Source organism: Rhinopithecus bieti, unplaced genomic scaffold, assembly GCF_001698545.2.
Source record: "Rhinopithecus bieti isolate Rb0 unplaced genomic scaffold, ASM169854v2 scaffold_1673, whole genome shotgun sequence".
Classification (NCBI taxonomy): Eukaryota; Metazoa; Chordata; class Mammalia; order Primates; family Cercopithecidae; genus Rhinopithecus; species Rhinopithecus bieti.
Window position 1 is genome coordinate 8,515,076 of NW_016804690.1, and position 14,168 is coordinate 8,529,243.

Sequence of the window (14,168 nt, forward strand, 5' to 3'; positions counted from 1 at the left end):
TGCTAAGATTACAGGCGCGTACCACTGTGCCAGGCCAAATTTTTGTTTTCAATCGTCTGTGCTTTTTTTTAATTATATTTAAAATGGAGAAAAAAATAAACCTGTCTTAGGTAGCTATAAAGTTAAAAAGAATGAATATGCATACATATTTTAGAACAATGGCTGACATAGTAGCTTTTTTTCTTTTTTTCTTTTCTTTTTTTTTTTTTTTTGGTGGAGTCTCACTCTGTCACCTAGGCTGGAGTGCCATGGCACCATCTTGGCTTACTGCAACCGCCACCTCCCGGGTTCGAGAGATTCTCCTGCCTTAGCCTCCCAAGTACCTGGGACTACAGGCATGTGCCACCACACCTGGCTACATTTTTTTTTTTTTTTTTTTTTAGTAGAGATGGGCTTTCACTATGTTGACCAGGCTGATCTCAAACTCCTGACCTCATGATCTGCCTGCCTCGGCCTCCCAAAGTTCTCAGATTAGAGGTGTGAGCCACCATGCCTGGCTCATACTAGCTTTTTAATATGTTAACTAATTTTGCAATGCCAAAGTAAGTGGCAAAGAATTATTGGAGAATAGAGGACTTGAGATGTGTGTTTTGAAAAATACTAAAAATTTAGGTAAGTGCCTATATGGAAATAGCTTGAACACATCATGAGATTAAATGATGTGTGATCATCAGACAGTGAGGAAACTACCAATTAGATTGGAGGTTGGCTGTTGGCGAAGATTAGAAATAAATTGGGTGAGATGAGTGAGGAAAAACTCAGAAGGCCTTAGGTTTAGGATGGTAACCAATTGGATGGGACGTGTGGGGATTCCACGTGTTCCTAGGTAGGGTAATACAACATACATGTGATATTTTAAAATAAACTTATAGAGTTTTCAGGATACATTGCCTTACTTTAGCTTAAAAATTATGGATGGAATAGTGGAATCTTTTTATGCAAATCTTTCTTTCACTTAGAAATAGAAATTTCTATTTCAGGGCAATTTCTATTTCAGAAAGTCCAAGACTTTTCTCCTCCATAAAGTTTTCTCTTCTGATTCATATGACAGTGGTTTTTCTTTTTTGTTTGAATTTCTTAGCATTCAAAATTATTTTCCTTATATTCGTATCATCCATCATGATCTTTTGAGGGTAAATTTAAATTTAAGATATGTTGTCAAATCACTTCATGTTAATCTATTAGAAAGGTGTTATTCTGAATGCACAAAAAGGTTTTGCTTTAAATGAGGCCCTCCAAATTAATAAAACTGCTCTTCCTGGGAAGCTTCTAATTTGGTTCCGGGAAAGCAAATTACAGAGAGAAGGTCCAAAAATATGTTATACACCACACATATTAACAAATTAAGACATAATTTCTCAAAGCAACTCCTTGGAAAAGATAATCCTTCTTGACTGCATTAAGATTCAGTATTTAAGTTAGAAACAATCATCATCATTTATTGTGATTCAAACACTATCTAGTATATTAAAATGTATTCTGTTGTTATCATACATACAAGCTCCTTGAGAGAAAGGATGACAACTTAACTTTTGTTGGTGTAGGTCATAGGGCCACTGTGGGTACTGAGTTGATGCTTTATGAATTCAATTTAATTTAGAAGAATGTAGGCAATGGGAATGCCATTTATCCGGTAAGATATTCAGCACTGGTACTCTGTCTCTCTATTTCTCAGCCTGAGTCAGCAGTTTCTTTCAGTTTTGATGGCCAGCAGGAGTAAAATGGCACCAAAGATCTGGCATTTCAATGGAACAGATGATTGTGGAAAATTACTCTAGTCTAGGTGGACTTGATTCTATTTTCCCCTTGGTAGCTACTGAGTTATTATGTAACTTTCTGGACTTTTGAATTATATTTCTCACTAATCAAACATGAGAGTGGGAGGATAGTGTCAAGAATTCTACTTAAAAAAAATCTAGTGTACTCTTACACTCAAAGGGATGAGTATAATCTATCACAGGGACACAAATGTGACCAAAAAGGTGGTTAAAATAAAATATGAACCTGAAGAGAATGAAGATTTGAGCATGACCTTCTCCGTATCTTCTTTCCAGAGTGTTTTTTGATCTCTTATGAAGGGGATTTAAAGACTTTTCTACAACTGCTACTGGTTTTGTCAATTCATTCATTCAAGACACACCAATAAACATGTACAAGCGCCTCTTATCCTCATAGGGCTAGAGAATGAGATAGGTGCGAAGTTTATTGTAGCAAAAGGCTTTCTTTTCACAAATCAGAAATTCCATTGTATGTATTCCCTTAAATAACTAGCAAGGGGACCATCAGAATGAGCTATTGCAAAAATCCACCTCAGTCTTTACAGCTTCAGGGTGATGGGGCCCCAGATCAGAATTGTAAAGTAGTTTAGAGAATCTTGGAACATAAAACATGGTGCAGAAAAACCAAAGAAGATTTAATCTTATGCATGGAAAGGTGGTTGGTAGGGGAGGGGGCAATGGAAGAGAGTGGCTTGGGATCATCATTAATCATTATTTAAGTACCTACAAAGTGAAAATATCCTTCTGGAATTCACTGCAAGTGACACAGAATTCTTCTACTAAGCAAGTATGTGATGAGTTGATAAAAAAGAAGGTCCTGAACTCTTGACAACAGATATAATACGGTGAATACAGAAAATCAAAAACATGCTTTCTATCTGACTCAAAATAAAGGTGCACTTAAACTTGTAAAAGACAACATTTTTATTTGAATGATATGACAGAACTGTCACAGGAGTGTTACCTGCTATAAAGAAAGCCTAAGAATTATTACCTTTATTAGACCAGTGACACTGAGCTTTAGCCATACATTTCTAACTTCTGTCCCTCTACAGAGACAATTTTCTTTTCTTAAATAAACTGTCATGCTAGTGTTAATATATTGTTGGCTCTCTCATGCTCTGAGAATACTGCTGATATAAAACATGTATATGTTAGATTGGTAATAGTATCTTTAGTGTAGCTGACTAGAACAAATGTGTTTCCCTCATGGCTGTGCTAATGTGATAAAGGAAAATTGGCTGTTCATCAGCTTTTGGCTGGGTAAAGACAGTAGAGATGGAACCACATTCTTTTTTATGCATTAATACCACCGAGAACTTTTCACTAGTTATATTTCATGTGCCTGCATGTTGTGCAAAGATGTTGTAAAACATGAGATAATGCTACAAATAACAAAGTAGAAAAGCCTGTATCTTTTATAATGATAACAGTCAAACACCAAATGACAGTAACAGGCTGTAAAAAATGGGATGCAAAAAAAAAAAAAAAAATGCAGCCCCACTACCCAACAAAGCGGAATATATCCAGGCCCTTGAGGACTTGGCATATGATTTGAGGTATATTAAAGCTTTGTTTTAAAATTAAATCAAATGCAACACTAGATCAATGGATTTAAGAAAGAACATGGTTTAAATGAAAGTAGGGTAGTTAGAATGGAGAAAAGGCATTTTGGGTAACTTTTTGAAAAAATCAATATTACCAAGTAATTATTGTATTAACTTCCTGGTTTTTTATTTTCTTTTGTTTTGTTTGTTGGGGGGGATGTTGAAAAGATTTTTAAGGCAATAGTTCACATAATGATTTTAAGATGTTTGAGAATAAATGTTTATCTTCGTTAATTATTGCAAGTCTTTTTAACATAAAAGCATTAAAAGTATAAGTAGTTTCAGGCTCACAGCAACATTGAGTGGGAAGTACAGAGATCTCCCAAACATGCTGTACCCCCACGTACCCACAGCCTCCCCCTCTATTAAAGCCCTGCACCAGAGTGGCGATATATTTGTTAAAATTGCCGGACCTACATTGATACATCATTATCATTCAAAGTCCATAGCAGAATAGCATGTTGAATGGTTTGCTATCATTTTAATTAAAATGTTAGCATCCAACCTTTCCATTGCATGACCTTAAATCTCACTCTCTCCTCCCCCTCTCAACCCCTCCCCTTTCCAGACCCTTTTATTTGCCATTTTAGCTTCTTCACTAGAGTACCAATTATTCCTTTTACATTTAAGCTAAAAGCATTTGAACAAAAAGACTATTTGCAGAGATAAAGTTGATGTCCAAACAGCTGATTAGTTTATTTAGAAGTGTATGCAATTAAAGATTTTGTGCAGGTATCTATGGGTGTTTTGCATAAAAGTTTGATAGAATTGGCTATTCTGGGCTCCTGTCACGTAACAAAAATCCCATAGCTTTTTCATCATGTAATCCAAGAGTTACTAAACTACAACCTGTGGGTCAAATTGGCTGGCCACTTATTTTTATAAATAAAGTTTTATTTAGACACAGCCATGCTCATTTGTTTGTATATTGTCTGAGGATGCTTTTGCATTACAGCATTAGAGTTGGGCAGTTGTGACAGCAACCATTTGGCCCACAGAACCAAATCATTTGACTTGCAGAGAAAAAAACATTCTCTAGCTATTTACAGGAAAAAAAAAAATGCTAATCCCTAATATATGCAGTTATTAGGCTACTTGCTTGATTGATTAGTCTAGAATATGATTGGCACATTTTTGTTATCCTACATTGGGAAAGTAGACCTGAAAATCACCAACCGGATACCAATACCCAAGACAGTAAATTCAAGAAATATTTGATCCTAGTAGCTTGAATTATATCTACATATCATTCTTTGTTGTTATATGTGGTTTTAATTATTTCTCCCCCTTGTACTCATTCTGCTTTATTTCCAAATATAGCCATAACAAATTTAATTTGTGTATAAAGAAGTAACATATCCTCAAAAACCCTGTAAAAGCATGGCAATCAGAGCTGTTATATGTATTGGACCAACTATTATGTACACCTGTGAGCACACTGGGAGATATCATCACAGCACAAAATGACACTATATAGGTTTATATCTAGATAAACACAAGGAGATATCATTGAGCTATTAAAATACTGTTTTCAGTCTTCCCAACTGAACAAAGTAAAGAAGAAATAAAGTTAATTAAGAAAAACTGCTGAAATGTATTTATTATAAAATAAAAGTTTATGCACTTAAAATAATAACGGTAGTAATTTCTTACAGGTGCATCAGACAAAAATCAGTTTCTTTATCAATGGCGTGGAGAAGGATCATACACCTTTCGATGCAAGAACTCTAAGTGGTTCAATTACAGATTTTGCATCTGGTACTGTGCAAATAGGACAGAGTTTAAATGGTAAGTTTCCGACTTCAGAATGTTTTTTATTTCATCCAATTACATTGTTCTTAAAAATGCGTCAAACAAATAATATTTTAAAATATTTACATGTATTCATCTTCTAAGGCTACTGAACAAATTACCACCAACTGGGTGGCAGATTAATAAAAGTAAAACTTTTTTTTCACAGTTTTGGAAGCTGAAAGTCAGAAATTAAGGGTTCAGCGGTGTTGGTTCCTTCTGGAGGCTCTGAGGGCAAATTCACTCCATGTCTCCCTCTTCGTGGTGGCTGCTGGCAATCCTTAGTGTTGCTTTACTTGCTGCTTCCCAACTGCAATCTTTGCCTCAGCCTTCATGTGGCCCTCTCCTCTGAAATTTCTCCCCTTTACCTCTGTTATAAGGACACTTGTCATTGGATTTAGGGCCCACTCACAGTCAGGAGGATCTCACCCTGAGTTCCTTAATTATACTTGCAAAGATTCTTTTTCTAAATTAAGGTCACAGTTCCAGGTTCCAGGTGGATAATAGATCTTTTGGGGTCTACTATTTAACTTACTACATTTGGGAAGCTTTCAAATAGAAACTTCTTTATTCTGATTAGTTTTTAAGTAATTTCAATGTGTAATAAATTGTATTTCCTCTCTGTCTCTCTTTTTTGAGGGGTTTACATTTTAATGTACAGCATTGTTAAAGTAGGACTACAAAGTATTAGATGAAACCTGAGAAATAGTATTAATATGTAATTAACTGGACTAATGTTTACATTGATTACATTAAAAATGAGCCATATAGTTTAAGAAGATATCATATACTATATATTGAATAAAACCAGAAGTTGAAATAAGAAATTATCTTGAAATGCCTAGTACAATGGTCTTTAAAATGCCTACATATTAAAATAAAAATATTATTTATATTATTATATAATATATGCTCATTATAAAAAAAATCTAAACATACAGAACTCTGTGGAAATAAAAAGTATTTTTCATATTTCCATCTTCAGAGATAGATATAGTTGAACTTTTTTTTATACTCCTCCAGATTTTAGTACATTTTAGCTAGAGATATAGTTATAAATATATTTTCCAAAATAAAATTACAATACATATGCTTTCTCTGAGCCCTCTAAAAATAAATACTTCTCCTTCAAATGTCATAAACAGCATTCCATGTCAATGTATCTTCTCATTTAGATATATGTTCTCATTTAAGATGGCTGCATTGTGTGCAATTGTATAGTTGCTATCCATATTTCTTCAGTTCCTATAGTGAACATTTAGGGTTTTTTAATGTTTCAGTATAATTAGCAGTTATTTTATAGAAAATATTATATATATCTACATATATGTATATATCTGTGTCTATATCCACATTCCTATTTATATATATCAACTATCAACCTATCAATCATATACATAGACATATACATACATACATATGTATTTGAGCAGTTACCTGATTGCACAGTTCCTTAATATTCTATACATTGGTGCCAACCTGCGTGAGTTCATATCCCATTTCCTCACTTACTAGCTATATGGCTGGCAAGGTATTTTAATGTCTCTGAAGTGTAGTCACCCTGACTTTAAAATGATGATGATGATAATATTGATACCTCATAGAGCCAATGTAAGGATCAAATGAAGCAACGTCATATAAAACATTACTGTGTTTCAAGCATGTGCCATGTAGTAGATACTCAATATTTATTTGTTAAATGATTGAATGAATGAAGTGCTAAGCACAATGCCTGTATATAAACTATATTTTCTCTCTCGGGCATAGGGCTGGATTTTAATGTACAGCATTGTTAAAGTAGGACTATACAGTATTAGGTGAAAACTGAGAAATAATATTAACATACAATTAACTGGACTATGTAGTTTATATTTTCTCACACTAAAAATTTGCCATGTAATTTAAGAAGATAACATATATGCTATATATTGAAAAAAACAAGAATGTATACTAAACTATATTAGTAAATAATAATATTATTATTATTCTATTATTATTACTATTTTGAGATGGAGTTTCGCTCGTCCCCCAGGCTGGAGTGCAGTGGTGCAATGTGGGCTCACTGCATCCTCTGCCTTCCAGGTTCAAGCGATTCGCCTGCCTCAGCATCCTGAGTAGCTGGGATTACAGGTGTGTGCCACCACACCTAACTTTTGTATTTTTAGTAGAGATGGGGTTTCACCATGTTGGCCAGGCTGGTCTCGAACTCCTGGCCTCAGGTGATTCACCCACCTTGGCCTCCCAAAGTGCTGGGATTACAGCATAAGCCACCACACCTGGGCGTAAATAATACTATTATTATTATTAATGTTATTATAATTATTTCCCTAAAATAGAAATAATTACATAGAGATTGAATGGCTGGGTTGAAGTACATGGTCATTTTATATTTTAATACATATTACAGAGATTGCTCTAATGCATAACAACAGGCTACCTCCAGAAAGGCTGTGAAAATTTATAACTTCATTAAAATATATAGCCAAGTACTTGTTTCCTTAAACACTAACTAACCTTAAAAATTATCCACTTTTTTTTCACCCATGTCATTCCTCTAAGTGAAAAATATTGTTGAATATTGACTTAGAATTATTTGGCCATTAATGACTTTGAGTAGCTTTTTACATATGTCTTGATAATTTGCATTTCATTTGTGAATTCCTTATTCATACAATGTGTCCATATTTATACTCTATAATTCCTTATTTATTTATAAAAACTCATTTATGTTAAGAATATTATGCTGCATGTGTTTTCTTCAGTTTTTAGATGGCTTATGAACTTTGTGGTCTAGACATTTTAAAGTAATCTTTTAAGATTTAAGCAAAACAAAACATGTATGCAAGATAGTGCATAAATATTAAAGGTATAACTTGATGAGTTTTTAATATTTATGTACACCTGTGTAATTCTCATTTAGAAAAGTTGTAGAACATTTCCAGAATCTCAGAGTCCCCCAATGAACATCCACTGTAAAGGTAAAAACAGAATAGCATCAATGTAGCCCTCTATAACTAGAGATTAATGTTACCTATTCTTGAACTATCATACAAATAAAATCATGAAGTAGGTACTCTTTTGTGTTCTTTTTGCATAACACTATGCCAATGAGATTTTTCCATAGTGTATGCAGTTATATTGTTAGCTTTAGGAAATACTTCTGAAAAGTTTTCCAAAGTGGGTGTCCCAACAAGCAATATTTGAGGATTTCAGTTGTTCCACATCCTTACCAACTCTTAGTATTGCCAGATGTTATCATTCTTTGTCATTCTGGTAGCCAGGTAGTGCATTTCCTGATCATTAGTGATACTGAGATCTTTTCATGGGCTTATTTGCCAAGTGTATGTGCTTTTTTGTGAAGCCTTTTGCCAATATTTAATTGGACAGTTTGTGTTTTTCTTAATAATTTATTGGAGGTCTTCAATATTTTGAATATGAGTTATTTGACAAGTACATGATAGCAAATATGGTCTTCTGGGCTAAGGCTTATAGTCTCATTCTCTTGATGGTATTTGTTGATAAGCAGAGCTTCTTAATTTTGATGAGTCTAATTTAGTCATCGTTCTATACTTAATACTTCTTGTGTTCTGTTTAGACTATTTTTGCAAACCCTGATATCATGAAGATATTCTCCTACAGTTTATTCAGGAAGCTTTATTATTTTACTTTTCAAATTTTAGTCTATGTTCTATCTGGAATAGATTTTTTGAGATTATATAAAGTAGGGGTCAATTTTTTTTTCCCACCTGAATGCATAATTAACCTAGAAAACCTTGCTTCTTGAAACAAATCATTGTTTCTACCATTCTGCAGTGGTAACGTCATGAATCCGGTATCTGTACATGTGAAGATGGATTTGTTTCTGAACTTTCTTTTCTGCCCCAATGATCATCTGTCTGACTACACTTGGATCAAAATATTTAGTTTTAATTACTGTAGCTTCATACATGTCTTCATATCTAGTAGTTCTCCAACTTTTTTAATGTTAAGATTGTCTTGGCTATTATATATGAATTTTAGAAACAGTTTTCAATTTTCATTTAAAATTCTGTTGAGATTTAAATTACTAAGTTGCATTTGGGAGAATGGCCATCTAAACAATATCAAGTATCCAGCCCGTAAATGTAATATATTCCTTGATTTCTCCCAGCAATGTTTTAAGTTTTCTGTATAGAGGTCTCACTCCTATTTGTTAAACTTGTTCAAACATATTCATTGGTTTTACTTTTTAATAGACTGTATTTTTTAGAACAATTTTAGAGTCACAGAAAAATTGAGTGGAAAGTGTAGAGAGTTCCAGTATTCTCTCTGCTCCTACACATGCACAGCCTTCCCCATTGTCAGTATCCCTCACCAGAGCAATATATGGTATATTTGTTACAACTGATGAACCTACATTGACACATCATTATCACCCACAGTCCATAGTTTACATTAGAGTTCACTCTTGGTGTTGTACAATGACAAGTATTCACTACTCCAGTATCCTCCAGAGTAGTTTCACTCCCTAAAAGTCACTGATCTTTTCACTGTCTCTGTATTTTCACCTTTTCCAGAATATCATATAGTTGGAATAAAAAATACTGTAGCTTCATATTGGCTTCTTTCACTGAGTAATATGCATGTAAGATTTCTCCATGTCTTTTCATGGCTTGGTGGTTCATTTCTTCTTAGTATTAAATAATATTCAACGGTTAGATATACCATAGTTGATTTATTCATTCACCTACTGAAGGACATCTTGGTTGCTTCCAAGTTTTGGCAATTATGAGTAAAGTTGCTATAAACATCAGTGTGTAGGTTTTTGTGTGAACATAAGTTTTCAGCTTATAAATACCAAAGAGCGCAATTACTGGATCGTATGGTAAGATATGTTTAGTTTTGTAAGAAACTGTAAAATTGTCTTCCAAAATGACTATATCATTTTACATTCCCATCAGCAGTGAAAGAGAGTTCCTGTTGCCCCACATCCTCACCAGCATTTGGTATTGTCAGTGTTCTGGCTTTTTGGCCTGTTGGTTTTCATGCAATTATACTTAGTATTGTTTTTGAACTTCATTTTCTAATTTTGTTACTATTACTTTAAAATATAATCAGTTTTTATATTTACCTATGTTCAGTGACCTTGTCGAACTCATTATTAATTCTAATAGGTACACAGTCCTTTCATTTGCACATATCAGGAACTCAACTCTTTTTGAATGTTTGTAATAAATGTATGTATTGGACATGCCATAAATACCTCCTATAGATATTTTATCTGATGCACTTATTAATTCCAAAATAATATAAAATGTTAGTTTTGTTTTCTCTATGGCCTGAGTTATTAGACCAATGTCTAGTTTTAAAAAAGAAGGTATATATTTTTGATATTCAAAACACTGTGGTTAAATTGCCAAGCTCTGGTTTAAATATCACCCAGGTGTGCTTCTTTGATCAAAATATTTTCTCTTTTTAAGTCTGGTTTCTAATCTATTAAATGGTGTTTTAATATGTAATTCATAGGAATCTTATAAGAATTATGTGAGATGATGTATGTTTAGAACATATTGCTTGTTGTATAGTAAATGTGCATTAAGTGGTAACTATTTTTAAACTCTTTGAACATCTATTTTCTTATTGTGAAACAATAAGATAGGGATAACACTATCTTTCCATATGATTGTTTTACCAATCAAAAGAGAAAATATGAAGACTCTATTACTTTAGTTTGTTATGCTCTTAGATCAAGCTAAACGTATGTGAAGAAGCAATATTTTAAGGAACTTATATATTTAGGAACTTGGTTTGAGTAATTAGTATATTGTATAATTTTATGAAATACTCTGTGTGCAGAATTTTAAATAACACATTAAATCTTGTGAGCCTTATTTCAATATTTAATCCCCATTAGTACTTCTAAAAGTGTTTTATTGCACCAAATGTTGCTCAAAGTATTTGATAGTGCCATAAATTAGTCCACTATGCCCTGCAGGGTTAAAATGGCTTGCTTCTATTCTACTTCAGTATACTAAATGTTGGATTAATGCTTCAAAATGACAGTGTGAACTGAAGATGTTATTTTTAAACTGTGTAGAAATAAATTTCACTTCTGATTAGAAAACATGTAACAGGAAACCAGTTTATTTCAAATATTATTTAGTTTTTATTACAATTTTCTCCTTTACGTTCTGGTCATTTAAGAGCTACAGAAGGAAAAAGATATTTTAAATAACTTTTATCTTTATTCTATCAATTTATATGTACAGTCGTGCCTGCTGTATCTTTTCTCTAATTAGAGATGGCATATAGACTGGCTCATTACTTCTGCCTAATGAGCCAGGCTCCATGCCACCTCTCTAATCAGAAAAGAGATAGGTACAGAATGTTCCTATGGACTTAATATAAATCATTTTCTTTCTGTTGCTTGCTCCTTTTTTTAAATCAAAAAATTAAGTCACTGTCCTCCATACTTTTGTCCATATCCAAGATGGTTTCATTCAAAAGAGGTAATTGTGCAAGCGATTACAGAACTGAGTTAAAGGAGCTCTCATGCAGTGCCAGGCCGGCTGTCTCTGCTTGGGAACAGACACTGCCTCAAACACAAGCACATCAAATGAAGGCCTACAGCAGAACAAGATGGATCTTTTCTGTCTTTCTCTGATTAGGTTTGACTTGGTTTTGTGTTTCTGCACTCAGAAAGTAACAACCTTCCACATGAGTGTTGGCTACTACAGAGCTTTTTCTTTGGGTCTTATCTCTAGCATAACTGCCTAGAAAAATGTGTTGCCAGTGACACTTTCTGTTACTGCAGGACTTGTCATTGCTTTCCCTGGAAAATTAATCAATGGACCAAATGCATGCTTTTTAATGAACCCTCATCTATCCTTATTAGTGGTATAATCTGATTTGATCAGGCTGATTTTTATACATACAAATAGAAATACCTTAGACCATCTATATCAACCAAAGTGTGACGACTCCTTTTTAGAACATTTTCTTTTAGTTGTAGATTTATTTTAGTGCTTCCAGTTGGATATATAACCTAGAGCACTTGTGTTAGCAGATACGTAGTTATGAGGAGTCACCAATGTCATCATGGTAATAAACCATACTAGCTCTCCAAATTTTGGATTTAAAATTACAGAACTATGTGAATCAAAACTTTTCCGAGTTATTTCTGAACTCATTTATCAACAGAGTTCTAGTTGTCGATTAAAGGTGAGAAACTACATTATACATTCAAATGTGCATAGCACTTTCTTAAAAAGATCTTTGGTCATTAAGGAATCAATAAATATTTGTTGAGTGTCTGTTAAAGTGAATATGCAGGGAAGAAAAGGATCATAGTCTAAAGCTAACTCCTACTTGTCTTCCTTTCTGTGTTTTCAGTGTTGTGTGTCTTAGCCCCTATGCTTGTAGTTGATTCTAAAATTGTAATGCTACTTCTAATTTCTACCAGTTTCCCATGGGTTCACATTTCTAACCTCTGCTAGATATACAAACTCCATTTTAGTTCAGCTGAAATCATGCTAATTTTTTTCAGAGAGAATTATTTTGGGAATTAGATAAAAGAAAAGAAACTTAAAATTATTGAAATTGATTAAGAGAATGGAATGGAAGAAAAGTACAGGAATACAGTATATAGATAGAGAGGAGTTTACTTAAAGTTAGTTTCAGAACATTGTAGACAAGATATCTAGCAATATTATCAGACAAGTTATGTTATATATTTAAAAAGAGGCTAATGTAGCTCTCACAACCATACTAAGTAAAAATTGCTGATTAATTAAAATTTGAATGCAAAATATGCAATCATAAGGTAGTAGAGGAAAATGGAGGCAAATGTTTCTATAATTCTAGCATATTAAGGACCCTTATTAGCATGATACCATGTTCAGAAACACTAAAGGAAAATATTGGATCATCTGACTAATAAACTGGAAATTTGAAATTCAAACAATGATTATCATTTTGTACTTGATAGTTTGGAAAGAACTAAAAAAGAGATTATACCCATGTTGGAAAGAGTTTGGGGTAACCTGGAAAACTATCAAAAGTAAAAATGCGAAAGCTACTTAATCCAAGATTTCTACTTCCAGGACATTATCTCGAGAATATTATTAGATGAAGTCTTAAACACATACTCAAAATGTTCATTGTAGAATTATTTAAAGTAACAAATAACTGGAATCAGTTAAAACTTCAAAAAGGAATTGATTTAATAAATAATAATTTATGCCTACTATGGAATAGTATACACCATCAAGAGGAATGAAATATGTCTCTATGTACATGGCAATGGGTTCATGATGTGTTATTACATGAAACAAACAAGATTGCATAGTACAAAATTCTATACATTTAATGTATGTGTTATTATAAACATATATATATATTATTTAAAGGTCTGGAAGGAAATATGCCAAAATGTTGTTCAGAATGTTAGTAATGTTAATCTCTATGAGTGGGATTGCAAATAATTGCCTTTTAAATTTCTTTTTGTGCAATTTTTTTTCAGTAGACTACAATTTTATAATAAGAATTAAAAATATTTTCCAATTTTGGACAAAATAATAAATGGAAGCATTTTCAGAATAGATTTAGTCTATGAATGTAACAAGTACAACCAGAGATGCCTAATATGTATACTATAGAGGGCGGTCTTGAAAATGTTAGTCTTTTAAATTCTGTACTTGTCACATGGATTCAGGAAACACAAGCATTCCTTGGACGTTTAACTCATTGTACATACAAATTATTATTACTATAAGAATTAGTGCCTGATAAGCAAAGCATGAGATTTAGAATCAGACAGATTTGGGTTTGAATTCTAGTTCTGCTCTTAACAGCCAAGTGACTTTGGCAAATAATTTAACTTCTCAATCCAATTTCCTAATATGTTTTCTCATTTATAAAATGTGTTTTATTATTACATACTTTTCAGGGTGATCAGAGAGCTTATAAATAATACATGTTTGATTCATGTTAGGTATTCAATAAAATTTTGCTA

The 14,168-nt window shown here is 32.9% G+C and overlaps 1 protein-coding gene across 1 annotated transcript in view; it reads left to right on the plus strand.

Annotated features, from left to right (window-relative positions):
* Positions 1 to 14,168, plus strand: part of USH2A (usherin) — an 821,881-nt gene that overhangs the window by 58,978 nt on the left and 748,735 nt on the right. Inside the window, exon 3 of the mRNA XM_017870028.1 lies at positions 5,041 to 5,173. Within this exon, the coding sequence (XP_017725517.1) occupies positions 5,041 to 5,173 (133 nt within the window). The remainder of the gene's footprint in view (positions 1 to 5,040; positions 5,174 to 14,168) is intronic.